Source organism: Peromyscus maniculatus, chromosome 5, assembly GCF_049852395.1.
Source record: "Peromyscus maniculatus bairdii isolate BWxNUB_F1_BW_parent chromosome 5, HU_Pman_BW_mat_3.1, whole genome shotgun sequence".
Classification (NCBI taxonomy): domain Eukaryota; kingdom Metazoa; phylum Chordata; class Mammalia; order Rodentia; family Cricetidae; genus Peromyscus; species Peromyscus maniculatus.
The window spans coordinates 12,252,676-12,276,708 of record NC_134856.1 but is presented as its reverse complement, the minus strand read 5'-3'; the positions used below and the strand labels follow the sequence as shown (position 1 = coordinate 12,276,708).

Sequence of the window (24,033 nt, the reverse complement as noted above, 5' to 3'; positions counted from 1 at the left end):
CTGAGCTCCTCATAGAGAAGTGTGAACGTTGGATGACCTCTCAGTACAGGCCACAATGGCCTATGAAGAGACACCGTGATTCCGTTATCACTGAGAAATCAGCCTAATCTGGACCCTCCTCCACCTGCTGCTGTCAAGACTCTGCTTGGACCTATAAACTCTTCTTCTGAGTCTCCACCCTTTACAGCCAGCCCACCTGGTGTAATGAGTGGCTGATGAGTGTCACGTGAGGACAGGGGTGGAGTGAGGTGGGGTGAGGATCTCATTTGAAGTGTCAGGGGTCAAAAATCTGAGGTCTTAAGAGTCATGAATAACCTGTGCCAACCTAGAGTGGATATACAACCTGGGGTGGGGTGAAGTGTGTGTGTGGGGTCTTTTTCTTAGAATCCTTGGAGGAGGAGGATGCAGCAAAGGGAAATGGAGAGGAGAGAATGTCTTCAAATGTCAAAGTCTTGGCAAGTGGGTACTGCCCAGGGAGGAAGAAAAGGGGATAAAGAGGATAGCATTTGGGGTAGGTTCTAAGGACAGTGGAAGAGATGGGCCTAAGAGCCTGGGAAGATCTTGTGAACCTTGAAAAGGAAGAGAGATGGAGAAGGCAGTAACTGACAGGTAGATGTTATTTGTGTTCAGAAATGCATCAGCCTCAAGGTTACTAGCCAAAAAGGATGAGCAGGCAGAGAATCAAAGGATGGAGAACTTGGACAGGAAGAGCCATCAAGTTGCTGGGCCCCTGGTGAAGAGTATCTACCCTGGACTCGAATCCCACCCAGTCCCACTCCAGCCCCACAACCCAAGACAAGGCACTTTTGGCCCCACTATTTAATCTGTGAAATGGATTTAATGCCAATAGTGAATGTCATGTGAAGCAGACTCAGCACAATGCCTAGAGTCACTTTGTCCAATGGATGAAGAAGTACCACACCGCTCACTGGGATCCATTGTGTGTTTAGTGTTCATTCAGCATTTAAGCTTCATGGCTACTCAATGAGATAGATTCCATCATGATCTTGTTTCAGAAGTGAGAAACCAAGTTACCCAGCAGCCCCAGGGTAAGTGGGTGCCCAGGTTTAATCCCATGTTATTAATAGGAAGGTCGAAAGCTCCTACGCTGGCTTGTTATGTCAAGGAAGGCAGGAGGCTGGGGCTTCTGGTTTTTACAAACGTGTAGACTCCTGGCCTCAGCTGCAGGCTCACTCAACCCAGTGGTCTAGAACAAAGCCCGGGAGTCTGCTAGAATGGTAAGATCTTGAGAAGTGGCAAATAGGCAACCATGGTGAGCCTTGAAACCATAAGTCCTACTGGTACCACAGAGCCTAAAACTCCATGATAGGTGCCATCATCATACCCCTTTTATGGGTGGGGAAACTGAGATTCAGAATCTGAAGATCACCCAACAAACAATGATATGAGGCTCTGAAGTCAGCTTTTAGTTCTAACTCCAAAAGCTGCACTCATGGCAATAACAACAGCCCATGGTTTCTATCTCATTCTGGTCATGAGGGTTGAAGCTAGGTAGGCCTAACTTAAAATTCTCAGGAAAAAGCTTTGCCTCCATAGGGGAAGTATTGATGTACATATATATATATATATATATATATATATGCATGTATATATATGCATATATATATATATGCATATATATACATGTGTGTGTGTTATTTTAAGTGCTTTGTGTTTATTTACTCATTAATCCTCTCAACAGTTCCATGAGGTAAGTCACTACCACCTCCACCCCTCCTCACCATCTCCACTACCACCACCACCACCACCACCACCACCACCACCACCACCACCACCACCCTACCACCTCCACCACTACCATCACTATCACCACCACCACCACCACCACCACCACCATCACCACCACCACCACCACCACCACCACCACTGTCATCAGCAGCAGCAGCAGCAGTGGTAGCATCATCATCATACACACTTTTAGGATGAGGAAACTGAGATATGGGCTAACAAAGGAACTCAGCCAAGAGTCTGCAGGCACTTAGTAGTGGGATAGTATTAAAACTCAGGCCACATTGCTCCTAGGCATGCACTTTAGCCCCTGCACAATTCAGCGTCTCCCACAAAGCCCCACATAGTGTTTAAAATGCATTGTACATGTAAATAGGTGACCTGTCCTCTATTTTCAGATGAGATGATCAAACACTCTGGAGAGGTTGACTCTTTCCAAACTGACCTCAGATTCAATGCAATCACTGTTGACCTGCAATGACCCCCCTCCCCACCCTCCCAAGGCACTTCCAATGAAGAAGGACTGGAGGATTGTTTTTCTCTAGATAAAAAGTAAAGTAATGGTTATTAAGCAAGGGCGGTATTTGGTGCTTACAAACAGATGAATAGATCAGTAGAGCAGAAGAGAAAGCCCAGAAGAAGCCCAACCACAGAAGGAAACTGTTTAAGACAGAGAATTCTTTGCTAATCAAAGCAGAGAAGTAACTACTCGATAGTTCTACCAAAAATAATGAAGTGACATTCCTACCACACCTTCTACAAATGAACTCCCATGGAGCGGATGAAAGACATAACTATGAAGAACCCAAACTGTCACATTTTGAAATACAATGAAGGAAAATGTCAGAAGGGAAGAACTTCTCAAATTACACAGACACATTAACAGTAAGAAAAGATTGATACGTTTAATGATAGTAAAACCAATACTTGCTATCAAGTCATGAGTAAAGCACAACCAAATAAAGATGCTTGCACGTAACACAGAAAGATGAGCAGCCAGCATACTTCACGAGCCCCTGTGAATTAAGAACAAAGAGTCAATAGACAATTGGGTCTATGTGCCATGATTCTCCAGAAGAAAAAGACACACAAAGGACCCACAGACATGGGAGTGCAGTATGATGAACAATTAGAGAAGTGCAAACTAACCACAGTAACATACCATCTCATCCTCTGGTCACCAAGAGTCAACAGCCCAGATGTCAGCAAGGGAAGAACTGAGGCTGCTGGAGAGAGCTGTAGGTGGCTCCATCACTCAGAGAACAGTGTATCATTACTTCGTGAAGCTGAGCATAACCTAGAAAACAACAATTCACTTCTAAGAACACTCCCTGGAGAAATTCTTGTAAATGTGGATGAGAGACATGTAAACACGTTTATGTGGGTTGTTTGAAATTCACACACTCTTCCCAACACTCCCATGCACACATATAAACCCTGGAAACAATTCTAAGCCTCATGTTTTATTTATTATAAATAAATAAATTGTGGTCATCTATTTAACAGACTAAATATATACAGCAATGAAAATTAGAAAAATATGACAAACGCCATCATCCTAGATAAATCTAAAAAAGTATTATTATGAACTATGATAAAACCAAACAATGCATCATTTGGGAATAAATTCAGGGCTGGTTATACCATGAAGGAAAAGGTAAGGACAATGGTTTCTAAGTTCAGGACAGTGGTTACTATGTGTGCAGGAACACATGCCTGGAGGAGATGTGCTTGTGGGACATGGGATGTGCTACTTACCTGGGAGGACTGAATGGACTCTTGCATATTCATATAATAAATATTATAAACTCTGAACTACTCACAACATTTTTATGGTTTTTATGCTCAATGAATTTCACACTCAATCAAGAATGGGACATTTATGCTGTTTCTGAGAAGCGAGTCCATGCTGCAGACGGTTAGTTATGGAATACCTGTCTGTACAACTTGCATGATGGTTTCTGAGCTTCCATCTGCTTTGATACTCCCAGATGGATAAAGCTCCAGTGCCAAGCTGACCATAGCCCTCTGCCCTGGAGAGAGCCAGGAGCCAGGTGTGAGCCCTCTGTCTTCTAACCCTCATGACCATGATAAAGCCATCTGAGCATGTGTCTGGGCAGGCACAGAGGAAATCTCTTCCTTCCGGGAGATTGCACCGTGTGTTCTGGATATACCTTTTCCATTCTCTTTCCTGGCTCTTCTCTTCCTATATGTGTTGTTTTTCTTCTTCTCATGGTCTGTCTCATCTCATTGATGGCCTTGGCCACCATGGCAGCGCCCAATCAGGCCTCAGATACCTTTCTGCTGTACCACCTGCCATTCTTGCTCTCCTCACCTCTGGAACATCTGTCCCTTATTGATGCAGGGGCTGTAGGCCTTTCCCAGAGGGGTATAAGCAAGTTCCATTGGTTAGGGAAGAATTTTAGATTTTGTCCCAAATAAGACAGGAGCCATTTGAGGAAGAGAGTGAGGGTAATGAGGCATGAACATATTGCCAAAACGTCTTCCTGGCAGTTCTAGAGGACTCAAGTCACAGAGAGCTGGAGAGAAGCAGGGGAAGCCACCTGGAAACTGTCACAGCCAGCCTGGCAGGAGATGATATGGCTTGGAATAGGGAAGTCACTTCCAATGTGCAGAGATGGGACACGGTTTAGAGTCCACAGAAGCTGTGCAGGGTTAGAGACGAGAGCAAGAAGAGTTTAGGCTGACTCCAAGCTCAGTGGTTTGAGGAGCCAGAAAGAGGGAGACATTGTAACCTAGGCTGAGGGCAGCTGTGGAGGGGAAGCTTATGTGTAAGTTAGGGACGGGGCACCAGGGGCTCTGATTTGCTCATGGCCAGTTCCATGCTTCTGGTTTTTCAGGTGGAGCTGCCTAGACTGTAGTGGAAGCCAGAGTGCTGGAGCCAGGGCAGAGGTCCAGGTAGAGGGCGTAAATGTGGGGGTCAACCAGGACAGAGGTCCAGGTAGAGGGCGTAAATGTGGGGGTCAACCAGAGCAGAGGTCCAGGTAGAGGGCGTAAATGTGAGGGTCAACCAGGGACAGTTGCTCTCTAACGCCAGTGACTGTAGAGGGTCAGCTGGGCTTCGAGAAGACACCAAGAACTGAGACATAACTTCCTAGATAAGAAGCTTCAGAAACCTCAAGGAGTTTTAGTGGGAAGTACCCTGGTGGAGATGGATTTCAACTCATGTGGGTTTTGTTTTGAGGAGACTTGTTAGGCTATTTGTATTTAGAACACAATTTAGACCAATGACCAATAACCCTGGGCAGACCAGCTTCAATGAAAGAGATTTAATATCCTAAAAGAGAGGGGAAGAGGAGAGATGGGGGAGGAGGGACAGGGAAAGAAGTGGGGAGAGAAGGAGGAAGGGAGGGGGGAGGGAGAGAGAGAAAAATGTACAGGTAGACTTCCCTTTCTCTTTTGCCGTAATTGCTCCTATGATGCCTTGGAGGTATAGACTGTGAAAGAGCCCTCAGGACTCAGCTTCTTGGATTCTAGATGCACTCCAGCCCAACCTCTGTTTGTCAAGGCCTTGTGTCTGCAGGGAGATGACCAAAGATGGACTCACAGGACCAGCTATCGCTCTGCATCCCATGGCCTGTGTCACCAAGTGCCATGGTAAGTGGAAGTGACGCCTCCCCAGAGACCATGTTAGCTCTGATAATACTCCAGCCTCCTGCCCACCGCTTGCCCTCAGGCTACCCGGTGGGGCAGGATGCAGAGCACGAGAGAAGCCACATGGCCCCAATGGCCCTTAGAACTATGAGCAGGGAGTCTGGGCCGGACATGAAGGAGACGCCTTCTCCTTCAGGCCAGCTGTGTCCCCCAGATGTCTTGGAAGCCACAGGGGGAACTCGGAGGACTTGCCAATAAGCCTTCTGGTAATGTCCATGTAGTTAGAGGAATGCTTCTCTCCACCCCTGCAACAGACACTTCCAGGGTCCTGCCCATCCTCCTTGTCACTCACTGTGTTCTCAGTGCAGACCCCGCCCTGATGCTCTTCCCTGTTGCCAGGACCTGGGACTCTGCTGAGACCCTTCTCTGGCAGCAGACACCTGCTTATCTTAGGTCAGACTGGAAGCACGGGGGAGTCAGTACTTGGGAACAGTTTTCATGGGTAAACCTCCTAGCTTTCTCCTTGGGCTTGCAGCTCCAAGGCGTATACTGTGCCTCCGAGGTCCCCGCAGGACGACACCAGTAGCCCATGCCATGAGCTGCTCTTTAAGCCACCTTCTCTTGGTCTCACATCCTTTCCTGACAGGGCTTGCTCAACTCTCTAAAGGGTTCCCGGGAGTTCCCTCTCGCACATACTCTGACTTTTGTTTCAAATTCTGCTTCTGGGCGACTCTAACATAAACTAATCCCAACCAAGGAACAAGCTCTCTTCTGCTTCTGCCTGGTATGAGTTTCTGCAGTAGCAGGTTGTGTCAGACGCCATCTTTATCCTGGATAGGGAAGTGACACATGTAACTACACCAGACAAATGCACAAAGCCCATATGAAAAGGAGACCTCACTCTTGTGAGCACTGCTTGTCAGGGAAGGTTTTGAATTGGAGGTCGCTTTGGAGGTATGGGAGGGTGAACAGGAATTCCCCAGACAAAAGGACAGAAAGAGCATATTAAAAATTGGGCAGCATGTAAAACCATAATATTAGTTCTTTAGTATCACCTATGTTGCTAGAGAAGAAAATATATTTTGAAGATTTATTTTTGCTTTTTGTGTATGAGTGTTTGCCTGCATGTATATATAAGCATCATATACACACCTGGTACCTGTGGAAGCTGGAAGAGGGAATGGCAGTTGCAGATAGTTGTGAGCTGCTGTGTGGGGTGCTGGGAACCGAATCCAAGTTCTCTTCAAGAGCAGCAAGTACTTATAACCGCTGAGCAATCTCTCCAGGTCTAGCAAGCATCTTTTGAGGGAGGAGAAAAGGCTTGGGGAAAGTAAGGAGAGAATTAATGACCAAAAGCATGGTTAAATGGACAAGTAGAATTTTGTTTGGGCCACTGATGCTGTTTGACCATCACCTTGAAGAGACAGGAGGACCTTTTGAAATTGTGAGTTATCCTTTTCTGATTGCCCAAGTATCAAATGCTCATTGTAGAAAAGTAGGTGGATAGATACCGAGTGGCAGAAAAGAAAAAATGAGATTATTTTAAATCTATGGTTCATTTGGTCATACTGGTATGTCTCAGTGGGATTTCAGGTGAGGTACTGGACTTGAGTTTCAAGAATTTCTCTGGCAGCTGGGTATGATTGTGTGGCTAGAAAGACAGGGAAATAAGTGAGCAGGAAGGGGTAATGGGAATCCTCTGGGGCTATAGAAGGATTGGCAGGACTTCATAGGCATTCAGGAATGAAAGTATCAGGGTTTAATGACCAGCTAGACAGGCATGGAGCAGAGGAGAGCATGTCAGGTCAGCTGGAGGGATCCAGGTGTCTTTATCCATCATAGGTAGAGAGACCAGAAAATGGGGACCAGGAGATCTGGATTTCCCTTTCAGCTCTGATACCTCCCACATGTGGGACCTCAGACAGGTCTCTTGAACCTTGGATTACATGTGTTCCTTCCTCACAGACTTGTCCCAGAGGACCAGAGATGATCACCCTTGATGACAGGGAACCTGTAGTCTCCAGTTCTCATCCTGAAACCTCAGGTCCACCCTTTGCCTAATCTCCTGTTTCCTGTCATCAGTCCCCAAGAGGTCAAGGTGAAGCTAGCACCCTCTGGGTTTCCCTTCCTCTCCTCTCTGCATCCTCCCCACAGGATACCTGTGTTGCTGGCCCTGTATGTAAAAATTCTCTAAAAGTCCCCATGTATCGGCTATACCTTTACTCACCCATTCACTCATTTTGTGTATCAGTATGTGTCTAGTGAGTTGCAGGTGCCAGAGATACAGAGGTGGATGGGGTAGACAATGCTTTTGCTCTTCTGGAGCTCAACTGCCATTCAAGGAGAGATGAAATTAATTAGTGAATTAGTCAGTTAGGTCAGTGATCTGATGGAGAACGGGGTCGGGGGCGCAAATTTTTAGATGCAAGAGTATGAGAAGGAATCTCCACACTAAGACCTGACTAACTCAGATGGAAACAAGAGCAAATGGAAAGGCCCTGGGGTAGCTTTGCGCTGGGAATGTTGAAAGCGTGGAGAGATCAGTGTGACTAAGCTTATTTAAAGTCTTCCCATGCTGTGTAAGTGTCATCCTGACATTCCTGCCTTTACTGATTTGGCTTCTCCAAGTTCCTCTTCTCCAGTGATCACAACCCGTCCCGATGGCAATTCTTTACACATTGGACTGGGAACTCCCGGATGTCAGGGATTGTCTCCATGGCTCTCCTAGCTGCGTCGATTCAGACGCAAGCACAAGTTGGTTCAATAAACTCCGAGGTCCAAAAATCTACCCCTTAAACAGGACAGAAGGTACTGTGAACAGTATGTATGGCAGCCCTGCTCTTTCCCAAACATTCTCTTGCTGTGCTTTACGCAGACCAGCCCATACCACACCAGTCTTCTCACCCATCCTATGTGTTTATCGATCGTGTTTCCTGTTTTCCTCCTGCTTCCGGGACTGAACCAACCAGCTCTATGAAGGTTGTCCCCTTGTGGGAAACTAAAAAAGCTCCCTTTGGCACTTGGGAGGCATTTGTAAGACAGATGAGTATCAGTGCTCAGCCTTACAGAACAGGGTCACAGCCTCCAAGGAGAACAGGGTCATAGCCTCCAAAGCCTGCTAGCCTGCTAGTCACAAACAGAGCCAGGAGTAAAATCCTGGGCCGTGACCTTTCAATAAGCTGAGCTGGCCAAAGAAAACTGCCCAAGGGCCTGGCCCTGCCCAGCCCTACAGCCACCAGTTGCAGTACTCATCTTGGAGGGCCAAGTTCCCATTTTGCTGGTGGAGAAAACTCTCATCAAGAAGATCAAGTGGGTGTATGACAGTGCTGGTGTAGCTGGAGTGGTGGCTGCTCCCCCCATTCTTTCCAGCCCCACTTTGACAGACGTAGGATCCAGTTCTGGGAGTCCCTGGCTCTCTTCCTTTGCTGGGAGATCAGAGCCAGGTGTCTTTGGGAGCCGCGTTCGCTACTCCTGCTGAAGAGAGAGAGACACTGAAAGAGTACTTAACCAGGTCTCCACGAGTCCCCGGGAGGGAGTCGGGCTCCCGCCACCTCGGAGCCCGTGGGAGCTGCGCCCCCGCCTCTGCCAGTCCGGGCCACGCTGTCAGTCTGCATTAGCGCTAACAGGCTCCAGACCGAGCGGGCTGGGCGCGGGGCTAATGCAATAGGCGCGTTACCTGGGGCACAGGCTACATTACCAGGTCGGCCTCCTCTGGGCGCGGCCAGAGCCAGCCAGCCCGAGTCCTGCTGGCCGCCCCGCGCCCGCAGAACTCCCGGGGCCCCGCCTGAGTGCCACGCGGCGGAGCTCAGCCCGGGCTGGCGTCTGAGATCCCCGTGCTGCCCACCACGTGAGTGCGCCCTGCGCGCGGGACCGGTAAGTGTGCCGCCTTCCCCGAAGCACATCGCGAGCGGCAGCACCCGCTAGAGTGTCCCGAAGGCTCCCAGGGCTGTTGGGAGCCGTCCCTACTCCCTGGAGCAGGATGGGAGAGGCGAGTCGACTCCGGGGCCCCCAATGGCCCGCAAGAAACTTGCCATTTAGGGGTGTGTCGGGGAGAGGGTGGCGCAGAGAATGACCCAGGTAGAGACGGCAGGGTCTTTAGCCCGACCCACAGGGCGGCCCGAGGAGGTCCCCACCTATGAGTTCTGTCTCAATCGGACGCACGTCACAACCTCTGTCTCCAAATTTTTCCAACTCATGTGCTCCCTTTTCTAGGAAGCCGGAGTCTGCTCAGCGCACGGATCCCAGCGTCCTGGGTTGCCCTGGGTGGTCTCAGTTAGTGCAAACAGACTGCAAGCCCTGGTGACCACTTTTTTTCCTTTCATACAAGCAGAGCTTCGGTGTGTCCCCAGTGCCTCCGAAGTCCCTCTCTCCAGCCGCACCCATGCTTCTGGCACGAATGAACCCGCAGGTGCAGCCGGAGCTCGGCGGGGCGGACCCGCTGCCTGAGCAGCCCCTGCGGCCCTGCAAAACCGCGGATCTGCTGGTGGTGAAGGAGCGCAACGGGGTCCAGTGCCTCTTGGCGTCCCAGGACGGCGACGCGCAGCCTCGGGAGACTTGGGGCAAGAAGATCGACTTCCTACTGTCCGTGGTCGGCTTCGCAGTGGACCTGGCCAACGTGTGGCGCTTCCCCTATCTCTGCTACAAGAATGGCGGTGGTGAGCGCAGGGTTGGCTGAGGCTTTGGACTTGGGTGGCTGCCTGCTCTCGTGTAGCATCAGCTGGGAAGGGAGCAAGGATACCCATGGAGGAGAAGAGGAGACACACAAACAAATTTAGTGTTCAGGAAAGAACTCTTGAGGGCGCCGGGAAATAAGATCGGAGTGCTCTCCATTAGGGAAATCGAGGCAGAACCTTGGACAGTGTTACCCACAGGGGCTCCAGGACAGAATAGGGGGCACCTGGTTGGGTGAAGAACTCTTGAGTCAATGCTGCCCCTGCAGCAAAGGGATGTAGATCTTGAAAGGGTTCCCGAAGAGTTTGGGATGTTCCAGCCAGACATGAGATGAAGGTAATTCCAGCACTGTTAGCCTTGGGGCTCGTTCACTAGTTCACTAGGCCAAGTAGAATTACAGCCTTTGGATCACCAGAGGGCTACAAGGGGAAGTGCACATAGCGCCTGTGAGATTAGGCCACTGGATTCCAAGAGCTGAGCTGGACCTTGAGGCAGGAGGCCTGGGAGACTGGAGTGCCCTCTTCAACTTATAGGCTCTGACTACATTGTGGAATGGGGTGCAGGTGAGCCTGGAGTAGACATTCAGCAGACAAACTCCTTTGTCCTCTTCTTCATGAACTGCCACTTGACCCATCTGCCCTGGAATGAGAGCACAGAGGTCACATACAGTTAGTTCCATGGAAGCAGCCTCAAGCTCCTCCCTGAAGGGCTTGGAGCCTAAGATGCCCAAGCCACCCCAGTCCCACCCTCTTTATGGAGATGTAAGCTCAGGGGTGCCCTGCACAGAACCTAGGGACATGAGCTTCTAGAGGAACACATTGGGCCACCCCTGATACTACAAGACAAGTCTGACTTGGAATTTACAGGAAGTCAGTTAGAGGCAGGGTGAGAATTTACAGGGGGTTGCTGGGGGAGCTTGTGACTTTGTTTCCCCCAGAGTGGAAGATGCATAGCTCTTTGTCTCTGGACACTTGCTTTGGGATAAGCAATACCCAGTGTTTGTAAAGAGGGTGTGGCCACCAAGGAGAACAGGTGGCCCCAAGTTGATCCTGTTGCATACAGAAGCATCAGCTCTCACTGAGAAAGCGAGTCAAAACTAGAGCCAACTGATGAGCAGCCATGTGTTCCCTTCCTGACATGTGTCTGTCTGTCACCATTAGGTACTCCAGATAAGTCAGCTGGGACAAAAGTCCCAAGTGTCAGGAGATGCTGCTTCCTGGTCTCTGGTGGCCCTTGCTGCTACTCTTCTGGCTCAGTACTCTGACCCATAGATGCTGGTGGGGGAGAGAGCGAAAGCTAAGAAAGAGGAACACAATCTGAAGGTGAAACTTTTCCATGCTTTGTGACTGCAGATCCGCCGGGGACTCTGGGCAGACTTGAGCTTTCTGGCCCTTAGGGGCCAACGGTAGCAACAACCAAAAAGGTAGATTTTCTATATTTGCAGCGAGCGGGGAGATAAAGAGTAAATGACAAATTGGGAGCCCTTAGGACAAGTCACATGTCCTTAGTGACCGTCTGAGGCTGCTTGGCCCTAGACACCAGACACTCTGTCATCAATCAACAATATTTCTCTGGGTTAGCTCAGTGTAGGGCATAATACTAGGCTCCACAGGGGTTACCTGGATGTATAAGCCACCATTCCGCCTGCTGGGAGCATTGATGGCCAGAAGTCCTCATTGCCATGCTGTGATATGTCCTATCTATTGTTATATGCCCATTGAAACTAAAGCAACACAGATGGACAACCTGACACATGAACTAAATAGATATTCCAGGGTTCTCATTGACACTATGTCCGCGTGGCCACTGTCGTGTTGCAGAGAGAACACCTGCTGTGTGCTGGATGATAGATTGGGGTCCTAGGGACAAAGTACAGCAAATTTGTCACAGATGTAAAGTTTTCATTGAAAATGATGGAAGTTCCCTTTCCTGGGTATCCTGGTCATGGAGTGGCCTATCCAGAGTTGTTCCACAATTTATCTTTTGTGGACCAGTTTTCCAAGCAGGCTGGGGAAAGCTGAGGTCCGTACTCTAGGTTTTTAATCTCCAATAAGGCTCAAATTCTAGGAATGAAGTCGAAGGTTCCTACACACTTGTATTGAACAAATACATTCATAAAAATAACCCAAGCTCTCCGAGATTCATTGCCAATTTCACAAACCATGACAGAAGCACAATGTTGGAGATGTTGTGTGTGTGGCAGGGGGCCGTAGCCTAGACATCGGGAGTCTTGGCTGTCAAGTTATAGGCTCCAGTTTCTAACATGTATGACTTTGGGCAACTCTCCAGGCCTTTGTTTCCTCCTCTGTCCAATAATCTTGTTCATCTAAGAGGACGGCCAAGGACTAAATGCCCTAGTGCATGTGGCGTAGAGAGAGTGAGTGGCTGCTGCTTTTATCAGTGTCATTGGGATGCCATAGGGAAGGGATCAGGGAGTGACTGGTGCCGTAGAGGTTTAAGGGGGGGCTGCTGAGCAGGTGGTAGTGAGGGGCAGTGACTCAGGGGAAGTGAGTTCTGGTTGGAACTCAGCTGCTCTGGCCAGAGAGGGCTTGGTCAAACAGTATTTTCGCATCCACCTGGGACAGGCTCCTCAGAAGAGCAACTTCAGCTGGCTAGAGGGCAAGCCAGGAGAGATAAGGCTGAGAGGCAAGTCAGGGCTGGGCTGCGGAAGCCTTGGGTGCTAGCCTGAGGGGGAAGGGCCGCTACACCAGTGAATTTCCATTGCTGGTTAGGAGGTTGGCAATTGGTCTGGGGATGGGTAGTAGAGCCCTTGGTCTGGAAGAACAGAGCAGTCTGATATTTAGTACTCCCATCCCTGCTTCCGGGGATGGTCGGCTGCCCCCGCAGACAGGCCTTGATCTCCCCCAAGAGAGAGGAGATGGGCCCTGTTCTTGGTGGGCCCATTCTCCTTCAGTAATTCTAAATTCAGCTCCAGGGATGGGCGAGTTTGAATCCCAATCCTGCCACTCACTGTGACCTCAGACATCAAAATTTCTGTTATAAAGTGGCACCATCTTAGATGATCTCCACAATCCATTGCTCCCCGATGCCCCGACTACAGATGGACACAAGCCAGGCCTCATCATCCTGTCCTTTAGCAGCCTGGCTCTGGGTCTTTGTGTTCTTTGGTGCCAGTGTTAACATAGAACTCTCCAAGTCTGAGTGTTTATACTGGCCTAGACTGGAGAATGTTTTGAACTGATGAAGGTTCCAATAGTTTATGCCCCTGGCTAATATTTTATGAATGAATTACTGTCAAAGATCAGCTTGTCTGAACATCTTCCTGAAGACCAGCTGCTGTGATGACAGGATGTGAGTTCCAGATTGCTCCCTTTGAACCCAAGATTGGGTCTGTGTTGGTTTCTGGGAAGGAACAAATGTGTAGGTGACTGAGTACTCATTTCTGGAGGTGGCCTCTGTAGATTATCCTCTGCGCATGACATTCTGCATTGGATCTTGTGGCGACTGTGGAGTTTTGGGTTTGAGCATGCCCAGCTTTGAATCAGAGTCTGATATTTGCTAGAGAAGTGGCCTTGTACAACCCATATGGTGTCTCTAAGCGTCAGTTTCCTTGTGCAAAAAAGAAAGCCCTTTCTACAGGGCCAGATAACATCAGACAATATAGATAAAGTACTTGGGATAATGTCACGTAACAGGGGCTCAGTAGAAACGCTACCATTTTGATATTTTTGATGATACTGGTTACGTGCTGAACATAGGTGCAGGATGAAGTCCTAATTCCAAAACAAATAGAATTTATTCTGAAAAGAAATTGATGGAGATAAGGTCAAAGAGAACTCCTTAAACCTGGGGCCATATTGTGGCAGCTTTAGTAGGCAAAAGTTGGGCTTTGTCCATGTCCAGACAGACTATAGCGTGCCACTGTAGATTGCCCACCTGGACTGTGGGCTTAGCATTCCTGCATGGGGTTCCATGAGATGCTAGGATTCTAAGTTCCCAGTATATTCCCCTCACTGCCCAAATGCCTAGGATCCTCAATACTACTACTGAGAGTGGTGTTTATATAGACATCAGGGATTTACCAACTTGATATCTTCATGTCTAGCTTGGATACAGGGCCATCCACATATGGATCTTGATAGTGTGACACTTATTGTTTAGCTCAGATGCACAAGGAGCCAAGCAGCATGGTGCTTGAGCAGTGGAGTCTGTACTCTCCTCCCCTTCGAAGGAGTAAGGTACTGATCTGGGCTTATTATCATCCAAGAGCTCACTACTCGGAGCTAGCCAGAAGGAGCTGAAGGGGTGTTCCCAACCAAGTGGGGTCTAATGGAGAAAAATGCTGTATCTTGTCCTGTAGTCTCAAACCCAATTGCCTAAGTGAGGATTAAATTCTAGGACCAGTGGGGAAGGCTCAGGGCTTTCATTAGTGGCACCCTCCAGGTGATTCATAGCGGAGACCTGTTTTTTCAGCAGAAACTCATTGGCTAATGCCAACCTCTAGTACGGAGATGTTTGGAAGACAATCCCTGCCTCTAAGGAGTTGTAGTCCACTGTAGATAGTCTAGAAGTTCATGATGCATTATACTATATTCCAAGGATGTTCCAAATGGGGAAGGTGAGGTCCTACTCAGTTCTTTGTGGGTCACATTTCCTGTAGTAATACAGTTCTGAGCATCTCGAACGCTTTCAGAGTTGTTCATCTTAAAGAGACTGGAATGGAGGAGATGGGAACCAGAATCCCCAAAGACAAGTCATATCTTTGGGTGTGCCAGTGCAAAGAGAGGTGCTGCATGAAAAGGAGTAGCCCCCAAACTTGTCTCCCTAAATCCCACCCCCACTGCCTCTGGGAGGAGCTGACTCATTCTGCCAGGGTGGTGTGAGTCTTGTGAGGAGCTGTGCTTGGGTATCAAGGCTCAGGTAAGAGGTCATCTTGAGCCAACACAAAAGTGAGAGAGGGATTGTCCCTCCACCCATCCAAGCCTCAGATACCTGGCTCTGGGTTTTCCTGGGCAAATGACCCCAAACACGTTAAATAATGAGCAAGGCCTTGTTGCCTATAGGGGCCTGGGAACAGAACTCAGACACAGGATAGAAGAGCTCACCAGCATATACCAGAGGCTTCTTATGTGGCCAGCGGGGCTGAAAATGAGAAGGAGCTAAAGGCCTTGGCCAGCAGAGTTCAATCTAGAGCTCTAAGAGCTGAGAATTCCAAATTTGGAGCTTTTACCAGAACTATCACAAAGGTCTCTTGTCAAAGAAGGAAGAAGATGTGTTTCAGTGAGGATTGTGCCTGCAGTTGTGATTTTGAGCTATGTCGACAAGAGGCCTGTGTCCCAGGCCTGCAAGAGTTCGGGTAGCTTGCTGAACTTAGATACTAGTCCCTGAGATGTTGCAGGGGGCCAAATCTGGCTATTTTAGGTATTGGCCTAGGCATTGTTGGGCCTGATGAGAGCCTGAGGCAGTGACAGCCCACAGCTGAGCTGCAGGCATCCAGGAAGCTGCTCTTTGCATTTTTACTCCTTGAACACACCAGAGTTTGGCCAGAATGCTGAGGGAAGTCTGTCCTCAGGAGATTGGTCTAGATGACCTTCCTCTCTGGTTGTAGCTTCCAGGGACCACATTCCCTACACCTCATCCTGGTTCATCAGACTTGGGCCATCATATTCCTCTGGGTGCCCCTTCCTACCCTGGCCCCAACCGCCTTTCCTCAGATCCCCTTCACCTTCCCAGATGGCTATCTAGTGACCTTAGAGGCTGCTGGCTTCTCTTCCTGATGAACCAGCATTTACATGGAAAATTCCAGAACCTCCTGTGCCAGTGGAGCTGCTCTATAATGGTGAGATATCTGGCAGGATAAGTGGCCCTGAGAGATGAATCCTTTTTCATTTTTACTAAAATGATACAAAGGCCCTTTGGCCAGAGTCTCTTTCTCAATGGATACTTCTCTTCCTTGTAATGTGGTGTGAACATGTGTGTGTGTGTGTGTGTGTGTGTGTGTGTGTGTGTGTGTGTGCGTGCAAAGGTCTAGTCCTAGCATTGCATGAGTATGTATGGGTGTGTGCTGACGTGAAGTCCTATGTTTTGGGGGGACTTCCTATAAGCTGAGCTCCTGGGGGTGTCCTGCTACAGTTTTCCCAGGTCTGTCTAGTGAGCCCTACACTTACACAACCCAGGCATTCCAGAGCTGTGACAGGATTCTGGATTTTCAAGGCCTGTGTGAGGCTTGTGGCAATGTACAGCCATACGAGAGACACACAGGGACACAAGGACATGACAGTGATGTCCCTTGCAGACCGGGTGCATTTATAAGCAGCTTTTAACTCCATGATGCTACTGCTAAGCTGGTTATGAAGAGATGTCCTCAGCCCGCCACAGCTACCCTGAAGCCCCTTCCTAACCCTTCAGCCACAGCCCTATTTCTGCTTTTTGTAAGAGAGCTCACACTGGGTGCTAGTTAATGTTCTCTTTTAGCAGAGATGTTGGGTCATTGGATGTTTTCTGGTTTTCATTCATACTCACCATATATCCATTAAAACATTTAAATTAAAATATAATTACACGCCGGGTGGTAATGACTCACACCTTTTAATCCCAGCACTCCTGAAGCAGAGTTAGGTGGATCTCTGTGAGTTCGAGGCCAGCCTGGACTACAGAGTGAGTTCCAGGAAAGGCACAAAGCTACACAGAGAAAACCTGTCTCAAAAAACATATATTTATATTTATATTTATATTTATATCACACACTCCATCTATTTCCTCCCTCCAACCTCCCATGTGCCCTGTGTCACTGTTCTTGAGTCTTCTGGGATTTGCTTTCCATGAAGCTTCTGTTGGTCACATCAGAGTCACTCACCGTGGAGAGCTGTGGCTCCTGCAGCTCCTTCCATGTCTGCACTTGCTCACCTTGCTGTGACTTGGAGTCAGCAGCAGGGGAGACGGGCTGCACACTGAGTGATTTACTGTGGCGTCGTCATCGTCATTGTCGTCGTCGTGGTCGTCGTCGGTGCTACCATCTGGAAGTTAGAGTTAAGAGCACTGGCTAAACGCAGACCTGTGATGAGTTGGCTGAGTCTCTCGCCTCGACCAGGTAGAAGGGAATGTGGACTGTCTGTTGGCAAATCTTAGAACCAGCATCCAACACTGATATCTGCCTCTTCCCTTCCCCCTTGGGGTACTGACTTCAGTCTTCAGGTCTATCCAACTGTTTAGGACCTAACTCCCTATTCTGCCGATCCAAGCTCCAGGCCCCCATGGGATGTAGCAAGTGACAGCCAAGTGGGACACAGGCCAATCAAGCTTAGAACCTAAGTTGTAAATGTTTACTAGTATGGACAAGCAACTTGATTTTTCTAAGTCTCGGTTTCCTTTCCTGTAAAGCCAGAGTGGTGGTGATTATCTCTCAGGGGTAGTTCTAATAAGTACAACCCAAGTGGCCTGGCACAGACTAGGTTTCCATTAAAGGGCACGTGTGATTTTCACTAAGCCGATGGACTCCACTCATCAGCACCGTCCTTATCAACACTATCCCTGCCAGCTATGTGAACAAATGCCAGAAGGGGTCTTCCTGTGAGAGAGGGGGCAAGGCGGAAGTTAAATGGAAGAAAGGAGACCTTGATACATGGCATTTCAAAGAATTCCAGCCTGGAGCAGACTTTGGAGTGCTGGGTTAGCCTATAAAAACAGACCAGATAGCTTGGCTTGTCCCCAATCCACAAACACTCCCCATCCCATATCTTATTCAGACTCATTTTTTTTTTTAATTTAAAACATTTTAAATTTATTTATTTTTATTTCACATACATTGGTGTTTTGCCATGGGTGTTGGGTCTCAGAAACTGGAGTTACAGACAGTTGTGAGCTGCCATGTGGGTGCTGAGAATTGAACTGGAAGAGAAGTCAGTGCCCTTAACCACTAAGCCATCTCTCCAGCCCCAGACTCATGTTTTTTATCTGCACTAGAACCCTCTAGAATCTGCAGGGTATGTTGGGAACAGGCCTAGGACTCAGAAGCCAGGCATATCTGGGCCCAAATTGTATATCTATAACTCACCAGGTATATAAGCCTGGTCAGCTCACTTGGTTTGACCCGAACCCCAGTCTCCTTCTCTGGAGAGCGATCACAGCACTTGTTTGCTGCCAGAGGGGTTCTGGGTAATACAGCTGAACTCAGATACTTGCGATTGCACGATATGTATGATACGAATATGCAGTAGTTTCTGCTACTCTCCAACCTGGACCTATGTCTAGCTGGAAATCACTTGGGTCTTGTAACAACAGGACCAGCACATCATGCTTTATCCTTGAAAGCCCCAGGCTTTCCATGCAGGAGGCAGACACTGGGTGAGCTTGCCTTGGATACAGTACCTCTGCTCCAGTTCTTTTTAGTGAAGAGCTTCAGTTTCCACTCATAAAATGGAGTTAGCAATGAGCTTAGCTCTGTAGAAATGCCACAAGGATACAGTGAGGTTGCATGGAAGGTGCCCGTGCCACAGCAGGGCCTTGGACAGAGTGAGCTGCTGAGCGATGTGTTAAAATCCTCAGTGCCGTCATCTCTACACACTCTCAACATGGCTCATTTTCCTGGTGTGGATGCGTCAGAGACTGCCACTGTTAGAGCATCTCAGTCAGATGTCCGGGGGAGTCTGGTTTTGTGCTGCCTGTGCTAGGAAAGGAGCTAGCTGCTGTTTGGCTTGGATCCTGTTGGCCTGCCATACATACATCCCTGAGTCATGGCGCCAGATAACCCGTGAAGCTTGTCAAGGGTGTCAGGGCACACAGAGATTTAGCCCTGGCACTGAGACTCCTCTCATCGCACCAGGATTGTCTCCTGTGGCCTAGGACCCCCTTCAGGTTCTACCCCAGGGAATGGGCTTCTTCTGGCCTCTTTGTACCAGCTTTTTCCTCCAGCAGCTACAGCAGGATACATGTGAGCCCCATGGACAGGAAGGAAGTCGGAAGGAGAATCCTTCTGTCACTTATCAACAATGCTATCAGGAAGCGTTGACTTCTCTCTCTGCCTAGCAATGTCCCCCGGGAGACACACAGACCCTGACTGCATCATTTTGTCATGGGTTGCTGTGGCATTCCAATGGGAAAGCAGTAAAATCAGGATTTGGGAAGCCATGTGAGACCTCCCATGATATTGGTTGTGCTGTCTCTCCTTGTTCCGTCTCCTTCGTTTTTGCCTGTGAAAGGAAAGGCTGGGCTTGCCTCGAAGGTTCCAGAGTGAAGTTTCATGAAAGGAAAGGTTCTGTGTTTAGACTAGTTTGGTAGAGGCCATATCTTGTGGTGCTGCGTGGCATGTACCGTGCACCGAAGTCTATGAGAAGCTGGGGAAACGCAGCTCTTCAGCTCTGTTTCACTCAGATTGTCTTTATCCGGCTGTAGATACGCATTATTATGATTATGAACACGATGACTGCCATGTTTGCTGATATATGTATATCAAGTGTTCTTTATAACTCTATTGCCACAGGATGCACCTGCCCTGGGAAACTGCCAGATGAAGCAGATGAACAGGATCCTCACAGCTATTGTAGATTCTTGACTGCAGCCCTTTAAGGGACAGCTATCCTGTAGGTCTAATGCTGTGTCCATGTTTTGCAGGTGCCTTCCTGATCCCATACACGCTGTTCCTCATCATTGCTGGGATGCCACTATTTTACATGGAGCTGGCTCTGGGGCAGTACAACCGGGAAGGGGCAGCCACGGTGTGGAAGATCTGCCCTTTCTTCAAAGGTAGGGATGATCTGAGGGAAGTCAAATATTTTCTCCAAAGCCTTACTTGGTGCCTTCTGAAGAATCTGCTCCGAAGGGGAGATTTAAGGCAGACCAATTCTCACATGGGGCTCACAGGCATTGACAAGGTCAAGACTGTCCACCATTTAAATTTACACAAAGAAATTAGGTTATATCAAGTATAGCCTTAAACTTGGACTCCAGGCTGGGCCCCACTGTTGAGTGAATGACTACAGAGTATTTTTATATATGGGAAATACAAAGATAGCAGGGATCTCAGCACACATACCTCTGCTCTCACCTCTTTCTCCCATGGCAGGCATAATAAGTTGATCATGGATGCCTTCAAGTTCAAGCAGAAAGCTGCCTTAGAAAGCTTACAACAGCCATGATGGCTGTAAGATGAACTTGTACTTGAATTTAGAACAGGTCTGTGGGAAGTAACCGTGACAACTGCCAGTCTCCATCCCCTAGACTGTTGGAAGAAGGGTGTGGAGCAAGGCCAGTATCTCTCAAACACTGGTTAGAAAAATAGTGACACTGAGGACAAATATGTCTCCCATGAGCCTCTTCCTAAGTGACAAGAGTCTCTTCAGCACCTTGTATATACTCAGTCCTTGGTAAGGACAGGTTGACATAAAGGTTTTACAAAATACATGGATTAGCATATTTTCTGTTTAGTTACCTGAAATCCAACTCAATATGGCTTTTAGTACTCTTTATATTTTTACAAATTTTGACTATTTATAAACTTAGCATACAAAGTGATGGCCTTCATTATGGAATTTTCATATATATGTATATGACTCAAATCAAACCAGTGAAAGCTTCTCGGGGTTCTTTAATGAAGCCATGAATAATATATAATAATATATATAATGGTATATATATACACCATTAGACTTTGACTTATTGGCTTATGTTAAAGTCTTGGGTGTGTGTGGTGGTATTGTGTTCCCCAAAATATTGTGTACTCTAATAAATTTATCTGGGGTCAGAGAACAGACAGCCACTAAATACAAAGGCTAGAAAATGGTGGCACTCACACCTTTAATCCTAGCATTCCAGAGATAGAAATCCCTCTGGATCTCTGTGAGTTCAAGGCCACATTGGAAATAGCCAAGCATGGTGACACACGCCTTTAATCCCAGAAAGCCAGCCTTTAATCCCAGGGAGTGGTGGTAGAAAGCAGAAAGATATATAAGGCGTGAGGACCAGAAACTAGCAGCATTTGGCTGGTTAAGCATGTGGCTGGTTAAGCATTCAGGCTTTTGAGCAGTAATTCAGCTGAGACCCATTCCGGATGAGGACTCAGAGGCCTCCAGTCTGAGGAGACAAGACCAGCTGAGGATCCGGCGAGGTGAGATAGCTGTGGCTTGTTCTGTCTCTCTGATCTACCAGCATGGACCCCAATAACTCGCCTCAGGTTTGGTTTTATTAATAAGAACTTTTAAGATTCCTGCTACAGGTGTGGTCAGGTGCAACTTGATCCAGGTGCTCAAACAGTACTGTCTGGTCTGGAATCTCTCTGTCTCAGGTCTATTTTCTCCTATATTGACATCATTCCCAGGTGCATTCTTTTCAACTGCTAACAAAGACGACCACTAGCAGCTACAAGGTTAAATTCTGCCAAATATAACAGTTGAAAACAACAAACATATGTGCAAACAAAAACAACAATGACAAATCCTTATGTACTTATGGCTTCACTAAAAAGACCCGGAGAAAAGCTTCACTGGTTTGACTTGAGTCCTATGACTGTCTGTTAACCAATCAGTGTAGCTACAGGGAAGCAACACTCTGATTAGCCAAGACTGTATCAAGAAAGCTGGGATTAAATCTCAGCACTAAGAATTAGTGAGGATCATCAGGTGTGGTGGCACATGCCTTTGATATCAGCCCTTGGGAGGTAGAGCCATATGGATCTCTGTGAGTTTGAGGCCAGCCTGGTCTACAAAACAAGTTCCAGGACAACTAGGCTGTTACACAGAGAAACTCTATCTTGAAAAAAAGAAGAAAAAAGAAAATGCTGAGGATAATCCCTTAAAGCAATGAATGTGTAAGAAAATTTTCTACTCTTTTTTTAAAAAAAAAAAAAAGAGCCACAGCCATAATCCTCCAGGAGCTTCGTAAGTTTTCAGTCAGTGTGTTAACACAGGACACAGTTGGTGGAGGCTGGACCCCGTGAGCACACTGCTGAGAACCTGTCAGGGAGTGCTTGGTTGGAGCTTCCCTAGAAGCAGGTCCTGGGGAAGGATTTACACATAAGGAGTCACCAGGGAAGGTGACAGGGTCTTGGGAACATCAGTTGGAGACTGGGAGCCCGTCTCTAGTTAAGGAGCCCATCCCTGGCCAGTTTCACTGCAGGTAGGGAGAGAGATGTGAAACACACCCCTGTGTTATCCTGATTGAGTAACGAGGGAGTTGCAGTGTTTACACTCCAATACCTGATATAATATTAAGGCCCGGGCATCGCAGTTTACCTGATGAGTGGACCAAAAGAGCGGCAGTGGCAAAAGATTATGGGTGTGGCTCTGGCAATCTGATCCAGAAAAGGGAAGGTGCAGGAGTGTGTTGTGGCTGGAGCCAACTTCCAGGAGTGAGAGGGAGAGCCTTGGGGCTGGGACGAAAGCCTGACCTCTTTGTCCCTACACAGGAGTGGGCTACGCAGTGATCCTCATTGCCCTCTATGTTGGCTTTTACTACAATGTCATCATTGCCTGGTCACTCTACTACCTCTTTGCATCCTTCACCTTGAACCTGCCCTGGACCAACTGCGGCCATGCCTGGAACAGCCCCAACTGCACTGACCCCAAACTCCTCAACGCCTCGGTGCTGGGAGACCATACCAAATACTCCAAATACAAGTTCACACCGGCTGCCGAGTTTTATGAGTAAGTCATGGGTGCCTCACCTGCGTACTCAGGCCTGGACAGGAGCTGTGCCAGGCATTCAGGAGAACTACAGACCAGCTAGGGGCATGGCAGTCAGCGTTTGAAAGGTGCAGGCTTGATGCCAAGTTAAGAACAGAAGATACAGGAGTGTATAGAGCACCTGGTGGAGCCTCTGGTATAGGACAGGAGAGTGGAGGCTGGGAGCCAGGATGTCAGCATTTGGACAGGAAGCAAGATGGTATTAAAGATGGTGTGTGGTCTGTAGGACATAAAGGGCACTTTGGAGAGAACTGAAGAACTAAAACTAAGTATGTGAAAGAAAGGGAGCTCAAAGGGAGGACAGCTACTCAGAGGAAGTGACTGCAGGAACTGATGACGTCAGCCAAGAACATATCCCGAAGCGAACTGGTAGATAGTGGCTCCATGACTGGAATCTACAGCTGTCTGGTGTGTGTGTGTGTGTGTGTGTGTGTGTGTGTGTGTGTGTGTGTGGTGAGTGTGTGTGTGTGTGTGTGTGTGTGTGTGTGTGTGTGATTGGCTGGTGGCAGTGGAGAGAATATTTTTTAAAAAGTATAGCATTACAGTTGGAGTAATTTCAAAAGAAGAGAAGCTGGAAGAACAGTACATGGGGCCCTTCCTCCCCGGCTTCTAATGTTGATACCTTGGGTAGCCGCTTTGTACTATGGAAATCAGAAAAATAATGTTCACATTCCGACATCATGTTATGATATTTGGTTGTCACATCTGCTTAGTCCCCTCCAATATGGGTGTGTTCTTTGTGCTTTCCTTGGGTTTCTTGACCTTGACACTTCTAGAGAGTACTGGCTAGTGAATCCATGAAATATATGTCAAGATGGATTTATTTGTTGGTTTCTCACATTCTGATTGAGGTTGTACACTTTTGTCAAGGGCACCATAGAGGCACTGTGGCGCTTTTCTCAGTGAGCCTTGTCTGGAGGACATGATGCCAATCTGTCTTGTTACCTGTGATGTTAACCTTGAATGTGGCAAAGGTGGAAGCTGCCAGCGTCTTCCAGGATAGAGATATTTTTACTTTGGTAATTTTTGCCTTTCAGCGAGGTACTTTAAGGTTATGCAAGTATCATGTTTTTCATACTTTAACCCATAGTGCCTATTATTAATTTTTGCAGGTAAGGATTTCTGTTATAGCATTTAATTGTCGCTTGCTATTTCCATCATTCCTTCTAGAATAACTGAGTAGAGCCCTCCTGTAAAGACCAGCTTTTCCCCTCATGTATTTAATCCAGTTTACTCACTTGAATCAGAATGGGATCCTGAATATTTATTTGATCTGTGGTTGACTCCTGAGCCATCACTATGGACCCTGTTAGCCTCTTGGTCTCTACTCTGTTTTCCTAGGTCTTAGTGAGTGGCTGGCTTG

General features: G+C 47.9%; 1 protein-coding gene and 1 long non-coding RNA gene across 2 annotated transcripts in view; one reads left to right on the top strand and one right to left on the bottom strand.

Annotated features, from left to right (window-relative positions):
* Nucleotides 1-2,628: 2,628 nt before the first annotated feature.
* Nucleotides 2,629-8,838, bottom strand: LOC121829707 (uncharacterized). Its single transcript, XR_013051159.1, has 4 exons — nt 7,592-8,838; nt 6,517-6,684; nt 2,912-3,046; nt 2,629-2,765 (listed from the first exon to the last, which is right to left on the bottom strand). It is a non-coding gene; the product is annotated as an uncharacterized LOC121829707 (long non-coding RNA).
* Nucleotides 8,839-9,131: 293 nt separating this feature from the next.
* The window catches only part of Slc6a2 (solute carrier family 6 member 2), a 40,677-nt gene continuing 25,775 nt past the window's right edge, over nt 9,132-24,033 (top strand). Inside the window, exons 1-4 of the mRNA XM_006984050.3 lie at nt 9,132-9,237; nt 9,695-10,019; nt 19,606-19,737; nt 22,394-22,631. Of these exons, the coding sequence (XP_006984112.1) occupies nt 9,746-10,019; nt 19,606-19,737; nt 22,394-22,631 (644 nt within the window). The 5' untranslated portion in view covers nt 9,132-9,237; nt 9,695-9,745. The remainder of the gene's footprint in view (nt 9,238-9,694; nt 10,020-19,605; nt 19,738-22,393; nt 22,632-24,033) is intronic.